The following is a 14607-nucleotide window of genomic DNA, read 5'->3' as shown; positions in this document are numbered from 1 at the left end:
GCTTGGGAGGAAACATTTTCATAACTATGCATACATCCACTATGCAAGCCTGGGGGGGATCCAAGACACTTTCCAACTCATTCTGGAGGATTCCCAAGCATGCAGGCCACAATGTTAGACATAGTTAGCCATGAACATCTTATTTTCTTTAAAAGTTTCACCCGCAAATTTTTTAAATATTATTTTTATTTTTTGAAGCAAAATGCAGAATATGTTCACTAAGCGTGAGTTTAAGTCTTCCCTAATTTAGCATTGAATATCAAATATACTGTAGATCATTAATGGTGCCAAACATAGATTTATCATTCATTTGAAATTCACCCAAAACATTACACAATGTAGAAAACCCTTTAATGTACCAAACATTACATAAAAAAGTAAAAAAAGGAAACAAGGTGCAAACTAAAAGGGCAGAAAAAGAAAACAAATATTTACAAAAGTTAAACCACTAAGAGAACAATGCAGTGAAAACAGAACAATCTGCCGGTATTGTTTTATAAAAACATGAATAACTGCTGGAAGAAGAACTAAAAAGCTTATAGGTGGGTTTGGTCTGTAGTTTACATGGGCTTCAGAAAAGCCAACATAGAAGTTAAAGAGCCTTCCAGTCTATGGGAGACTTTCCACATTTCTCTAGCAACTCGTTGGCCTTGGAGAAATGTCTGCAACCAAAAAATCCTCGATGAGCAGACAGGGGGGAGGGATGTACAGTCTGCAGGACGTGGTGGCGTGTCTGTAACAGAAAGGAGTACATCCTCATCATAAATATTCAGCACAAGCAAGCTTTGGTGAGCGTTAAAATGCACGAATTAGCAGACTCACTCGGTTAATTGAAGCCCCTTTTTTCTGTGCGTACGATCCCCACAGCATGAAGATGACGCCCTCTTGATTGCTGCTGAGCCACTGAATCACAGCGTCAGTGAAGGTCTCCCAGCCTCTGTCTTTGTGGGAGTTAGCTTGGTGCGCCCTGACAGTCAGCACGGCGTTGAGCAGCAGCACACCTAGTGAGAAGGTAAAAGGGGTTCAAACAAAGACAGGAAAGTTGTGGATGAAAGAAAAATGTCTCGCATGTTTTTGTATAATCATTTAACAGAATGTAAATCAATAGAATTACCTTGCCTGGCCCATCCAGTCAGGTCGCCATGGCCTGGATGCTGAAAGCCGTCGATGTCTGTGGCCAGCTCTTTGTACATGTTCTCCAAACTGCAAATAAAAAGCAAATGTTAAAAATGGAAGGCAAACAATTTTGATTCGAGTGTTCACACAACTGCAGGGCTGTCCTCTAAAGTTAAAAACGTTTTCATAATAATGTTTGTGAACATTAGTAGCTTCAGTCAACGAAATAACCTCGAGAGCGCCTGACTTCGTTTGAACCTGAATTTGACGAAGGTCAGGGTTTTTTTTATTAATATTTGAATGAGAGTGTTTAATTCAAAAACTAAAATACTGATGGGTAGAATATCAAAATCTAGGTGTGATTGTATGGCATTTGATGAGAATCATTAGATTTTTCTCTATTTCAAAAGGAATAAAGTCTAAATGCAGATCATCATGTAGGTCTGGAAAAAGCCAAAATAAATTCCTCACCTTTCAAGAAACATTTCAGCCCCATACATCTCTTATCCAAGTTGTGGCAACAATACAGTCTAATGCGAAACTTTGTCGTTTGTCTTTCAATTAATGCAGTCTGCCGTTTGCATGAATAAAGAGGTGCAGTGATGAAAAGCTTGTCACTTTTTCAAATTTTTATGGTATGAAAGATGCATTGAAAATTGTACAAAACACCTCTTTTCAGGTAAATAAAGAAACATCATAATTCCTGTTTAAGTCATTATTTTTGAAATTTTATTTTGTCGACACAAAGTCGTCCCTTAAATCTTGAAATACCTGTGAGGAAAGACAGTCAGGACACCTGAAATGTGAACACTCAATCAGTTTCTGTTCATTATAAACAAAACGAAACACAGACTTCAAACCTCGGAGGAGGAGGAACTGGTCTTTTCACACTGAAGCATAGTCCGTGCGCTTGGCCTGGACCATGATATGGATCTTGACCTAGAATGACCACTTTAACCTAAAATCAAAGACAAAGACTTTACTACATTTAACAACTCTCTCCAAGGAAAACATGGTTGTTTTTTATAGGTTTTTGCCTTTTTTCTCCCCCCCCCCCAAAAAGGAAAATTGATAGTTGGCAGCATGTTGCCTTGCAAGCAGGAAGGTCTTGGGTTTGAAATCCAGCCTGGAGTATTTCTGCATGGAGTTTGCATATGTGAGTTCCCTCAGGTACCCCAGCTAAAAAGCTAAAAAAAAAAAAAGTGGGACTAGTGTGTAGTTAATTAATGTGCTTTAGAAATAAACATCAGACCTAAGGACCTAAAAAACAGGTGCTTTGAGTTGGCTTTTGAAAGAAATGGCCTCAATAAAACTATCAGGTATTGAAATTTATAAACAAAAATACAGTGTCTTTATAAAGAGATGCATTACTTCAATTTTAATAATGTGATGGTAAAGTGGTTTGAATTGTGGCTGTTTGAGGTACAAAAATGTCTGTAATACAATGTTTTACTGTACAGTAGCTTTTTCCTCACTGTAATACATCCCTTTGATCAAGATTTTAATTTAATAAGATTTTTTATAACCTATGCTACAGGACACTTTCCCTGGTTGGTAGAAGTTATTTACTAGTAACAAAATACTAAAAGAACAAACTGGATTGAGTTAATGTAATTTAATACAATAATCGTTCAACTTAAATCATTAATAAAATCAATTTTGACACAGATTTAAATATCACTTAGTTTTACCAAAACACTTAGTTGAAGTAATAATGTTTTCAGTGGCCAAGCCAGACTACTAGCCTGAATGTGATCAAGAGTCTGTGGAGGAAGCTAAAGATTAGGGTGATGGCATGGAGACCTTCCAAACTCAAAGCCCTGCAGTTCATCAAACATAAATTGTTAAAATACCAGGAGACATGCAGAAAACTGCTCCGCAAATATCAGAAAGGTTTTATTGCTGTGATGCCAACACAAATGTTGCTATTTATCATTGACAAGGGTATAAATATTTTTTGATATTCTGTTTTTAATAAGATGTACACTACAAATGTCTTTTGTTCTTTAAAATTGTTACTTCTTTTGCACATTTACTTTATGCTTTGACAGATTCAAATCCAACGTCCTATCAGAAACTAATTATTGTAGGTTCAACTGTAAGTACGGTACTTCTACCCCAATACCTACATGGATATTATAGTTCTGCACTTCAATCACTCAGTTTCTCCAGGCATAAAGTTGCGTACTCATGAGCCACACTTACATCTGTGATTTTGCACACCTTGCTCCAGGTGAACACTTGTTCAGCAGGTGGGTAAACTGTGTGGCGCTTCCTCTCTTCAGCAACAAACTGCATCAGCTGTGGCAAAAGTGTAAAAATCATTAAAACACCTGATAATAAACAGTGTGTGTGGAAAAACCTCCTCTTCTCACCTGTTTGAAGTAGGGCTTTCCAAACTCAGCAGCCAGCTCCTTCCTCCAGCTGTCCCCGAACCCCGGAGGAGTCTGAGCGGAAGCCAGCCTCTCCAGCGCCGCTCTCTTGTTGCGAGCCATCCGTTCCAGCTGCGCCGGGGACAGAGGACTGGGAGGCGGGCTTTGCTGCTCCGGCAGCACCGTGGCGCATTTCTGCTTCTTCTGCAGGATTTTGGTATATTGAGCAAAGCACAAAGCCGGCGAGAAACGCGTTCCCCGGAGAGAAATCTGCTGTACAAACAGTTGACGAAGCGGTGCCAACAGTTCCATGCTAGCAAAACCCGTTTGGCAACGTTCAACAACAGAGATGATCCTGAACGCAGCTTGGAGTAAGCCGCTCTTGTCGCGGGAGAACACAACGATATGAAATACTACAAAATAGCACCGGTAAGATTTGAATTAAAATGTGCCACGGCTCAGGTTCTGTTTCTAAAGATGATTTGCCATCTGTTTGTAAAAGTAGTGACACTCACCGGTTCTTTAGCGTTCTCCTCGGGTTCGTTTGCCTCATTAGAAACTCTCTTTTTCGATACCGGCGAAAAAAATGAATTGATAGTTTTCTGTCCAATCATTCTTGTTGCGAACACTTTGGCGGTGAGCTGCGGAGAGAAAGAAAATGCTTTATTGTTTAAAGACCACGAGACTCCCAGGTAAATTAACGTTGTCGGTGCGATGGTGCAAATGAATTCGCGCCTAAACAAAATGACGAAAGCATTTATTATAATGAGCTGAGTTGCGTTCAAGACGTGCCAGTTTTCTGCTCTTTAACAACTTTACTTTTAGAAAATGTTTTGGTTACTACCGCGTTTTTATTAATCATGATGATTAGTACACTGAAGTAGTTTAAGCATTTATTTCTATTAATTGTGACTCATCAAGGGTAATAAAAAACACAAAGGATTCTCAGAAAATAATATTACACAAGACCAACAAACATTTGTCGACAGACATCGAGACTCAACGAGAGGTAAGGCACAGAAGGTCATTGTTTTAGCTGGTTTCTTCACGTCAATGTTAATCCAAGTTTTTATTAGCCATAAATTTACTGAAATAAAGTGTGTGAAATTAATCTGTACCATTTAATACCCTTCATACAATATAGTTCCACGGAGTTTGTCACATTACTTGGTCTACATTTTAATATTTTCTAGCAAAAGTAAATAATGTATAGCTGGCTAACCATATATAAAATGTAAAAGGTAGAAATTGGGGATTACTTAAAATATTAAGCTTTTCAACTCAACATCAACATACATATAATATGCATTTTCAGTTAAATAAACTTTTTAGTTTTAATTCTTTTTTTCCTTGGTTTATACAGCAAAACGTTCCCCATCAGTGTGTCGTCACATCAGGCTACAGAAATGGACAAGTTTCTGCTTGGGAGACAGAATAAACATCTGTGCAACAATGATGTCCCACGAAGAAGTCCCAGGTAAAATAAGACAAAGATGGAGGAACATGAGGGCGTAGAGGAGGAGGAAAAGGACCCGTCTTTTGAAGAGTTCTCTCATCCTATTCCTTGGCAAAAAATAGAAGCAGAGGGACTGGACTGTGATTATGCGTTGCTCTTCTTGAAAGGAGAGGCAGATAACCTTTTCAGACAGCTGGAGGAGGAGGTGGTGTACTCAACAGGTGGTTATTTATTGTAAACATGTGGCATGAATTTGCAGTTTAATAGTGTGACAGCTGGTTGTTTTGTTTTCTGATAGGAGAGGAAGCAAAGGTCCAAGTGTTTGGAAAGGTGTACAACATACCGAGGAAACAGGCGACCTATGGGAACGCAGGCCTCACCTACACTTACTCCGGAGTGAGGCGTCTGGCTTCCCCCTGGACTCCGACCTTGGAGTACATCCGAAACGCGGTCACAGGCGCAACCGGACAGAAGTTCAACTTCGTCTTGATCAACAGGTGACAAACTTCCCAACACCTAATCCAGAAGTTCAGAGTTGAACTTATCTGAAGCCTCGGTATCTCCACCAGGTACAAAGATGGACAAGATCACATGGGGGAGCATCGGGACGACGAGAAGGAGCTGGACCCTTCCTGTCCCATCGCCTCCGTCTCTCTGGGAGCAGCTCGAGACTTTGTCTTTAGACACAGAGATGCTCGAGGGAAGCGGAGCAGCCGACAGATCGATCCCGTGAAGCTGGAGCTGGCTCACGGAAGCCTGCTCCTCATGAACCCTCCCACCAATACCTTCTGGTACCACAGCCTTCCGGTTCGGAAGAAGGTCCTCTCACCTCGCATTAATCTCACCTTTAGACGCATCTTGGAGGACGTCACTAAACAGTCAAAGAGGAACATTAACAGCAAAAACCCAGATTAAAGATCGCATTTTTAAGAAATACTTCTCAGGTCAAAGTTTTTCTGAAGAAATAGTAAATAAAGATTTACTTATTTCTTCCAATAAATCTGTTTAACTTACTTTAGACATTGCCTGTTTCCTATAAAGAAACAGGTCATGTTTTGGGTTTTTTTTTTCCAATTTGTTTTAAATCAAGATTTTATCAAGAAGAAATCCTCCACATGCCTATGCTTGTGCTGGCATCACAAAAGGCAGATCTGAGTTGGTTTTTTTTGTTTCGTTTTTTTATGCCAAGCAAATATGTGAATAACTGGTGTTAACTAATATCAGCTGACCAGCTTGAGTTGTGTCTGCCTTGTGATATGAGACAAAATTTACAGAAAGCTGACTTTTTTTTTCTGTGCACTCTAGAAATTAACTGGGGAAATCTGTACTTTTCTGCCCAGCTGTGGTTTTAGTGTCATGATACATTTGTCAGTGAAAAAAATGCATGTATACACAACTTAAAGTGAATTTTGTCACACAATTAGTTTCCGTCTTAAAAATATCTCTAATTTAAAAATGTAATTTCCTAAATCTCTTCTGAAAGACCTGTTTTTGATCATTTGAATCTTCCATGACATGGCAGACTGTGCGTTTAGGTCAAAGAGAATTTAACATAGTTAAAACTCTTTGATGTTGGTGCATTTTCAACAATCTCACTTAAAACACAAAAGTAGAACTTTATTATTTTTTAAATTTGAAAACAATCACTTTCAAAGACATGAAAATACATTAGTGCAAACATCGGGACAGACAGTGCTGCATTTAGATTTTCTCGGTTTGGTAGGAAACTGCAGTTATTTACTGCTGAGGACTTAAAAATAATTCAGGATAAATTACCCAGAAGCGTCCGCACATAATCAAGTCTTAACGAAACCGACTAAAAATCAGTACAACCTGTACACCATGAACAGTGAATTTGGATGCATCGTAATTTTAGGTAAGATAGGACAGCCCTAATAGCTGCTGCACAAGTGGTTTCATACGATAGAAATGCTGAACATTAAAAACAACATGGCACTTTATCTTCCACCGTGCAGGTATATAAATTACAGCATAAACAAGATTTAAAATGGCAGAGTATTAGCTGAAATTATCAGTGTAAGAGAGTTTACAGCTGCTGTTGGGAATAATGGGAATGTAAATTAAACAACAAGGCTGCAGCTGGGACTATTTCACGGACAGTTTTTAATGTGTAACAGATTTATTTAACTTTTCTAAGTGTCTGCAATTTAAAGGAATTTTGACAAATTAACAGGAATATCTAATAGCATATTTACCACACTGCATGATTACAAAGTCAAAAATATTCTTAAAAACTCCTCATTTATAGTGTAATCACAGGGCACTGTCAAGTATGCCTGTCGTCTGTTACAGGAAACTGTTCAAAGTGTTAAAGACGAGTAGTTTATATGACAATGATATTTGAGAAAAATCCTGCAGGTCCATTATCTTTGGGATTACCAGCCTCCATTTCAGTTTCCATTACGACACGACTCTGTGACACTCGGTCACCGCAAAGCTACCGTCACGACGGCACCTGGTGGTAACCACGGCGAGAGGTCGATCAGGCGACTACTCGATCGATCGTCGGCAGTCGCACTCTCTCGTAGAAGAGCATGTACGCGTTTGAAGACAGCACCTCCTGCAGGCTGGCTTTCCGCACAGAGTCGTCAGACACCCAGAGCCACTGAGAGCTGAAGGGTGAGGCGCTGCAGGGCGAGGGAGGGCTGCGGCGGTAGGTGACAAAATGTCCTGAGTGCATGTCACCGTGGTGAACCAATACTGCTGTTAGCTGGAATAAATACTCTGCGGAGCTGGAAGGAAACACAGAGATCCAGGCGTTAGCTCAGGTAAGCCACCTACATGTCCGACCTGTGCATCCTCACATAGCTCAGGTGTAATGGAGGTTTTTGCTGTTGAGGCTGCATTATAAACACAAAAACTAATAACGCTTAAGTTCTAAAAACTGTCCTGCTTTCTAAAGTTAAACAAGTTAAATTAATTTGATCCATTTGCCAGTTTAAGCTTTTGAGGTTTTCATCTTTTCATGCTCAGATTTTCTTTGAGAACAAAAAAACAGTCTCCCATGGGACATTTTACACCAACCACAGATTTTGACTACTCATCATTTTCAATGATTTTCTCCAACATGCTGAAATTAATATTTTAATGAGACTAGGTGAGTGAAATAACTATTAACTTCCAGCAGGAGGCTGCTCAGATTTATTTTAGTTTGGTTCTGTCAACTGGCCCAAACAGGTATCAGAACCACCATCAATCTAATCATTTCTTTTGTATTGTGTATGTTGACCGGCCTGTTCTAAGCTTCTATAAATTACTTGTTGTTACACTTTTATCTTCCTCAAAAGTGATCTACAAATAAAGACGTTTTCACATTTAAAGGCTCCACTCTTTGACAGGTGGCCATGTCATAAACCGTTGACCGTCTGCTGCTGCAGAATTTACCTGAAGTCATACGTGAGACCGAGCTGTGGGTTCAAACCAGGAGAGAGAAGAAATACAGAAGAACAGGTTCCATTAGAGAAAGGCTTGTTGTTGTTATGATGTTCTGCACCTGGAACAAAAAGGGGGAAAGAAAATTGAAGTAAGAAAAAGCAAAGAGAAAACATTGCTGTTAAAAATAAAACACCTATTAATCCGACACACCTGTCCCATTAGCTTTTAGCCTTTCTGTGGAATCCTCCAAACTTTCTGTTTTTATGGCTATAGGAGTCGATGTGAACCGCTGACTCCTCTGTGTGGAGCTGTTGTGTTTGTAGCGATCCATTGATAGATACTCCGTGAACTGGACGTGCTCCTGTCGCTTGATGGGCGTTCCTTCACTGGACCACGTCAGTCTTTGTAGGTGGATGCAGAGGCACTGAGGGAGCTTAAAATACATGAAATAAGGGTTGCATTTCCTTCCCCTCTATGAATAAAAATATAAAACACATTCTAGCAACTAAAATCTCAAATTGTTTAGGAAGAAAACTTATACAAATACCTTTCCAAGTTTAAGCTGTTTAACAAACGTTGTCCTCTGGCTTTCAAAAACTTGCCCATTTCTTGTCGAGCTTTGTTGAAGCTGGAGGACGACATAAAGACAATAAAGATCAAACGACCATCCCACCATGTCTGTTCACAAACAATGGAATTATTTTACAGATACTAAAGTACCTTTGTGCAGTTTTCACACTCCACCTCTTTGATTGTCTCTGACGAAATGAAATGCTGCAGACACTGATCTAGAGAGAGAGGCCGACCCTGAGAGGAAAAATGTTTTGAGTGAATAGAAACAAAAACCAGCTACTGATGAGCGACACACTGCCTTTAAAATGTATTTACAGAGCTGAAACCTTTCCACATTACAACTGCTTGGACTTAGATGAAGTAGACCAATGCAAACTAGGGCATAATTGTGAAGAGGAATGAAAGCAGTAGATGGTTTTCAAAAGTTGATTACAAATGAAGCTCTGAAAAATGTAGTGTGGATTTGTATTCCTAGACCTAGAACCTAGACATTTAGCTTAGGTAAATGTAACAGGATTCCTTCCAGGATTGCCCTAAATGTAGCTGTAGCCATCTTCCTATCAACTCTGACCAGCTTCACTTTTCCTGCTGAAGCATTCCCACAGCATGGTGCTGCCACCTCCATGTTTTATCATAGGGAAGGTGCGCTCAGGGTGAAGTCCAGTGTTAGTTTTCCTCCACCCTTGGCCAAAAAGTTTGACTTAAGTTTGATCTGCTTTTTCTTCCACATGTTTTCTCTATCCCCTGCATGGGAAACAAAACACTTCTTATATTCATCTTTCAACAATGGCTTTCTTCTTGCCACTATTCTACAGGGCTTAGATTTGTCAAGTGCACCATCGGTAGTTGTCCTGTTTTCAAATTCTCCTACCTGAGTTGTGAATCTCTACAGTTCCTCCAGAGTTACTAATGCCACACTCCTTAGATAAGAATTTGTAAAGATTTTTGAAAACCAAGAATCCCTTTTTTCCACTTCACAATAATGCACTAACCAATCATGCAAAGTGCTACAGTAAAAATCCTTCCATTTTAGCTTACCCACTGAGGAAGAGGGATGGACAAAGAGAGGCTCTCAAATGAGTCGTACCGCACTGGACTCTATTAATGAGCAAAGTTGAGTTGTTATTCACAAATTAATCAAAACTAGCATGTTACGTAGTTCTATATCTCATAAAGAAACACACTTGAATTTCACAGTGCTTGCACGACATATTGCTCGTTAGACGACCATGAAAAGGATGCTGGAACTTCCAGAGACCTGGTATCGGATGAAGAGGAGCTGCAGAGAAAATGAACTAAATATAACACACTCATTGCTGGTATTCTTAATTATTTGGCCTCTTGATTTTTATTTTTCTTCATACCTCGACTGATGCAGGCCACAGTTTTGTCCTCTTCATCAGGAAGAGACTAGAAACAAAGCAAACACAAAGTAGAAGAACATTTAACTAAAAAAAACAAAACAAAACAAAACAGAAAGATTTGTGTGACTTCTGCAGTTTGGAATCCCCAGTGGATGTGGAGACAACTTACCTCCAGGGACTGCATGTCAAACAAATGTGTGACTTTAGGTTGTCGATTTCGCTCCTCCTCTAGAGAAGACGTGAGGACGTGAAAAAGTTCGTGTGCATCCTTAAAAGGGAAGAAATCAGACTTTTAGATGTTGCATAATAAGCTGAAGCTCCATTCAGAAGTTTACACTTGCATCTCATCAGCATGGATGCCAGGTTAAGTTCGGGCTTTTAATTATGCATTTTAATCACTTATTTTAAAAAATGCAAACGCACCACAGGTTTGTTTTGTAGCTTTTAACAAGCTTCTGGCACAATTCTGCTTGAATATTTGTCAACTTTTTAATATCAGAATTAACATAATGCCTTTAAATCAGTCTTTTAAGAAAGGCATACTTTTAATTACGGCTGCTATAAGGACTTCATTCAGAAGGCTTAATCAAAGCCGTTGTTCATGTGTGTTTTAGATCATAGTTCTGTGGAACTACCAAGTGAATCTCAGTTTCACTTGGTTTCCAGAATATCATCCTCAGTTAAAAGCTGCTCAAACACCTTTGAGCTGAAAGTTGCAGCTGCCTCTCAGAGAAAAGCCAAATGCCTTCTGGAGAAAGGCGTTTTAGTCAAGATGACGAGACAACGATTACGCTTTTTATACACGATGGCTAGAAGAATACGCAGAGGAGTCAAGAAAAGGCTTTCACCTAAAAACACCAAACCAGCTGCCAAGCATAGTGGTGGCACCACCATGCTGAGGGCCTATCTTGCTGCCAATGGTGCTGGCAAGTATAACAGAGTATATAATGTAAGGAAGAAGGACAACAATTTCCAAGTTCTTCAATTTGACCTCAGATCATGAAGGTGGAAACTTGAACTCACTGATGCAAGTTTCAACCGGGTAATTACCCAAACACACATGAGATCTGGATTTAGAATGGGTAATACAGGGAAAACGAAGTTTAAAGAATGATCATCCTAAAGCACTGATCTAAGTCCATCTGAAAATTTTTCAACTGTACATAAATGTCAGGTGAGTTGCAAGAAAGGAACTAATTTAAATGCAAATATCCATCCATAATTATTAGAGAGACTTGTTGATGTTTCAAAGGTGAATGGTCAGGTTCAACTTGTTGTTTAATCTTTCCACCCAGAAAGAAAAGCTATGAACAGGACATTCATGCTGATGTTCAGTTTATATTAGGTTCTGATCACAAATGATTGAAAAAGCAGTCCAACCTGCTCTTCAAATGAGCTGATGTGCCAGCGATACAGTCTGAGAACATCCAGGAGGCATCCAGCATCTAAAACCTCCTCGTCTCCAGGCTCCTCACTGGACAGAGCTGTCAGACCACAAACCGTGAGGGGGAAAAAAAAAACTAATATTGATCGGTTCTTTATGCTCTACTTATTTCATGCAACAGCCTCTGAATACCTACCTTTGAGTAGTTGCAGCAGCGTGAAGGACAGCTGGTTGTCTTTACATGACTGGATCGAGGGCAGGCCTGAAAACCTCTCCAGCCATTTGACGAAAGACGGACATGCTGCCAAACCCTGAAGCAAGGAGTTCAGGAAGCAGGTGTTGCCCAAGTTCAGCAGACCTGGGACCATTCCTGTGGAGAAATGCAAACCATGGCAAATCACAGCCAGAAATGCCGAGGTCTACCTGCACGCTTTGTTTCCGTAACTTCAGGGATAGTAGGCATTATTTTTTGAGATAAGTTCTAGCTTGTACTCTCGTCACATACGTGACATTGTTACTAAGCAGTTCTAATGATTAAATCGGTGAGGGAGGATGCTTATATGGGGAAGAAGCCAGCCAACTTTCCAAAGCCAATCTAATCTCCCAATCAACTGACAAAGAAGCACTGCTGATGTAACCCAGCAGCAAATGAGAGGAAAAAAGCATTGCTACTTGCAAGCAATACCAATAAATTAGATGAAACTCAGGGAATATTGATCCCGTATCTGCATTTACCAAACTCTACAAACCTGCATTTCAAACAATGCGGTTACTTCTTTAGCTCTGTGTACACACAATCACCATAAGCCCTCATTTGTTATAGTTATATTAACTTGACAGCAGCTATTCTCAATGTTATGTTCCCCCAAGAGTTGAATGGTAAATGGCCTGTATTTATGTAGTGCTGTACCAAGTCCAGAGGATTCCAAACCACTCCACTCTAGACAACGCTCATTCACACACACATTCATACTCTAATAGTTCATTATAGTACTCTAAAATCTGTCCTACAGTTTAAAACAGGTTAATTTTAAATCCCCTCAGTTCTCACCTCTCTTCCTTTTCTTCCTCTCAGTGATCGGGCCCCACAGGACGTATGCTCCAGCTGCAATAGCAGCCGCGATCCCTCCGACGAGACCCCAGTTTTTTAGCATCTTGTTCCTGAAAAATAAAGACAATGGAGAATGGACACACATGTAGGGAGATAATTGACATGCACTGAAAGTCCATTTAGCTGGGTGAATATACTACTGCCGCAGAGAGTAACGGCAAATAGAATTTGCCAACCAGAATGTTCTTTGTGAATATGTTGTTAAAAAAATGCATTGCAAAGATGACTGTGATTCTGCTAACAATTATAAAAAGATTTGGACACCTCACAAAAGTCAGTGTTTGTAAGTCTGGTGAGGGATTTAAAAAGATCTCAGAAGAATTTGAAATCAGCCATTTGACTACATGGAAAGCAGTTTACAAGTGAAGCACATTCTAAACACTTGCCAACATGCTCAGGTCTGGCTGTGAAACTAAACAAAACATTCATATGGAGTAAAGACGTGGGAATAAGCTGCTACAAAAATTGTAGAGGAGTTGGAGTTTTTACTCTGCATTGCTCCTCCCTCACTTATTGCTGTGCACTGCTGTTGAGCTGCCTGAAAGATGTCTCCTAGACTATACCAGAAAGACTAACTGGAGTTTAGAACAATTTTCAGTAATCAGATAGTTTTGGTAAGGAAACTAAAGGGCCATCATCCATCTTTTCAATTCTGAAACAATACAAAAAAAGTCTAATATTCTACACAATAAACATGTTTGCCAGAAAAACCCTGTAAATTTGAGCCGGCATTTCTTTATATTAATACCATTATTATAACTGTACTAATACATGAAATGCTTTTAGTTTTAAATAAAAGGTATTAGATTGCTATTTTGAATGTTTCTGTAAATATTTCAGTAAAACCATGATGTTTTTTCTTACTTAGGGTAATCATACAATGAGGGGTTCATACAACAGTGCAAAAATGACAGTTTTGCAAGAAGTTGTTTTATTCCACATTTATTTTGTCACCTGAACTACTTTTTCAGTATCTGTCTTTACCAAAATACAGATTCTATTATTACACTGCTTTGAGAAATCACTATTCTATAAATAAAACATTCAACTATGCATTTAAGGTTCCCTTTAAGCCATTCGATTCACACATATTAGGTTGAGTTAAATGACCACCTGACCAAAAATAAAAGATTGAAAATCGTTTTTCAAATACCACATTGCCATAAAGAAAATGAATTCCGTGAACAATTATCCATTTAAGATCACTATATAAGTGCTGGACCTAATTTGAATTACTGTTTATATCGTTGCTAATAACATCAGATAATCACGACTTTAACATGAGTTGATCACATCAACTTCAGGGTCTGTCATGTGTAAAATGAGCTAGCTTTAGCCTCCAGGCTAACTTACCAACAACACCGAGGCCAGGCTCCACTCCGAACACTATAGTAACTTCACAAATGCAAAACATTCAGATGCTGTCCCAAAAACACAAGTAAATGCGCTAAAGTGTCACTAACCACACTCGGGCGTGAGATTTAGGGGCATAACTCAGACTGCGTGTTTGCCCTCTTGGCCATAGACGGCCCAGACGGCCTGCTAACCTACACTTACAGCTGTCCTGCTGAGATCTGACCCTGATCACTAACCTGTTGTTTACCACATGGAGTTCTTACCTGATTGTGGGTCCTGTGCCAAGAAACTCCCCCACAAGCTTATCCCAGCTTTCTGGTCTGCACCACAACATTCTGTTGTCCACGTGGAACCACCGTCCTGAGCAGCATGTTTCCACACGGACTTGTTCAAGAGCGCAAACAACCAAACAAACGCATTGGTTCTTTAAATAAATCTTACATATAAAATAAATAGAAATAAGTCTGCTTTATCTTTAC

General features: G+C 39.5%; 3 protein-coding genes across 5 annotated transcripts; 1 reads left to right on the top strand and 2 right to left on the bottom strand.

The window, feature by feature from the left end:
* Nucleotides 1–231: 231 nt before the first annotated feature.
* Nucleotides 232–4245, bottom strand: ung (uracil DNA glycosylase). 2 transcript variants are annotated; one of them, XM_005794999.3, is made up of 7 exons: nt 4004–4245; nt 3492–3692; nt 3322–3417; nt 1977–2074; nt 1115–1203; nt 823–1001; nt 232–733 (listed from the first exon to the last, which is right to left on the bottom strand). In XM_005794999.3, exons 1-7 carry the CDS (start codon nt 4100–4102, stop codon nt 593–595), a joined length of 903 nt encoding a protein of 300 aa, XP_005795056.1. In that variant the 5' UTR covers nt 4103–4245; the 3' UTR covers nt 232–592. The 2 variants fall into 2 exon arrangements, with proteins under 2 accessions (XP_005795056.1, XP_014324249.1); XM_014468763.2 differs by lacking the exon at nt 4004–4245 and having other exon boundaries at nt 3492–3819.
* Nucleotides 3803–6332, top strand: alkbh2 (alkB homolog 2, alpha-ketoglutarate dependent dioxygenase). The gene is given in 5 exon segments (XM_014468757.2): nt 3803–3870; nt 3873–3955; nt 4852–5165; nt 5243–5441; nt 5514–6332. Coding segments are annotated over 5 exon segments (975 nt in total). The 5' UTR covers nt 3803–3837; the 3' UTR covers nt 5860–6332.
* A 208-nt stretch (nt 6333–6540) lies between these two features.
* On the bottom strand, nt 6541–14516 carry usp30 (ubiquitin specific peptidase 30). Of its 2 annotated transcripts, none has more exons than XM_005795103.3 (13): nt 14392–14516; nt 12713–12822; nt 11858–12031; nt 11658–11761; nt 10447–10545; nt 10278–10323; nt 10098–10192; nt 9952–10011; nt 9061–9147; nt 8888–8968; nt 8551–8773; nt 8350–8458; nt 6541–7697 (listed from the first exon to the last, which is right to left on the bottom strand). In XM_005795103.3, exons 1-13 carry the CDS (start codon nt 14460–14462, stop codon nt 7448–7450), a joined length of 1509 nt encoding a protein of 502 aa, XP_005795160.1. In that variant the 5' UTR covers nt 14463–14516; the 3' UTR covers nt 6541–7447. The 2 variants fall into 2 exon arrangements, with proteins under 2 accessions (XP_005795160.1, XP_023198809.1); XM_023343041.1 differs by lacking the exon at nt 14392–14516 and adding an exon at nt 14126–14350.
* Nucleotides 14517–14607: the final 91 nt, after the last annotated feature.

This window comes from Xiphophorus maculatus, chromosome 12 (genome assembly GCF_002775205.1).
Source record: "Xiphophorus maculatus strain JP 163 A chromosome 12, X_maculatus-5.0-male, whole genome shotgun sequence".
Classification (NCBI taxonomy): Eukaryota; Metazoa; Chordata; class Actinopteri; order Cyprinodontiformes; family Poeciliidae; genus Xiphophorus; species Xiphophorus maculatus.
This window is presented reverse-complemented; position numbering and strand designations above follow the sequence as displayed.

Excerpts from the sequence above, each read along its gene's own strand:
- ung (XM_014468763.2), bottom strand. The coding sequence starts at position 3,800 with ATGGAACTGTTGGCACCGCTTCGTCAACTGTTTGTACAGCAGATTTCT. Across the intron at positions 3,418-3,491 it reads GAAAGCCCTACTTCAAACAG|CTGATGCAGTTTGTTGCTGA; the intron begins GTGAGAAGAGGA and ends CTTTTGCCACAG. Across the intron at positions 1,002-1,114 it reads GACTGGATGGGCCAGGCAAG|GTGTGCTGCTGCTCAACGCC; the intron begins GTAATTCTATTG and ends CCTTCTCACTAG.
- usp30 (XM_005795103.3), bottom strand. The coding sequence starts at position 14,462 with ATGTTGTGGTGCAGACCAGAAAGCTGGGATAAGCTTGTGGGGGAGTTT. Across the intron at positions 12,032-12,712 it reads GAGGAAGAAAAGGAAGAGAG|GAATGGTCCCAGGTCTGCTG; the intron begins GTGAGAACTGAG and ends ATTTCTCCACAG. Across the intron at positions 11,762-11,857 it reads GCTGCTGCAACTACTCAAAG|CTCTGTCCAGTGAGGAGCCT; the intron begins GTAGGTATTCAG and ends GTGGTCTGACAG.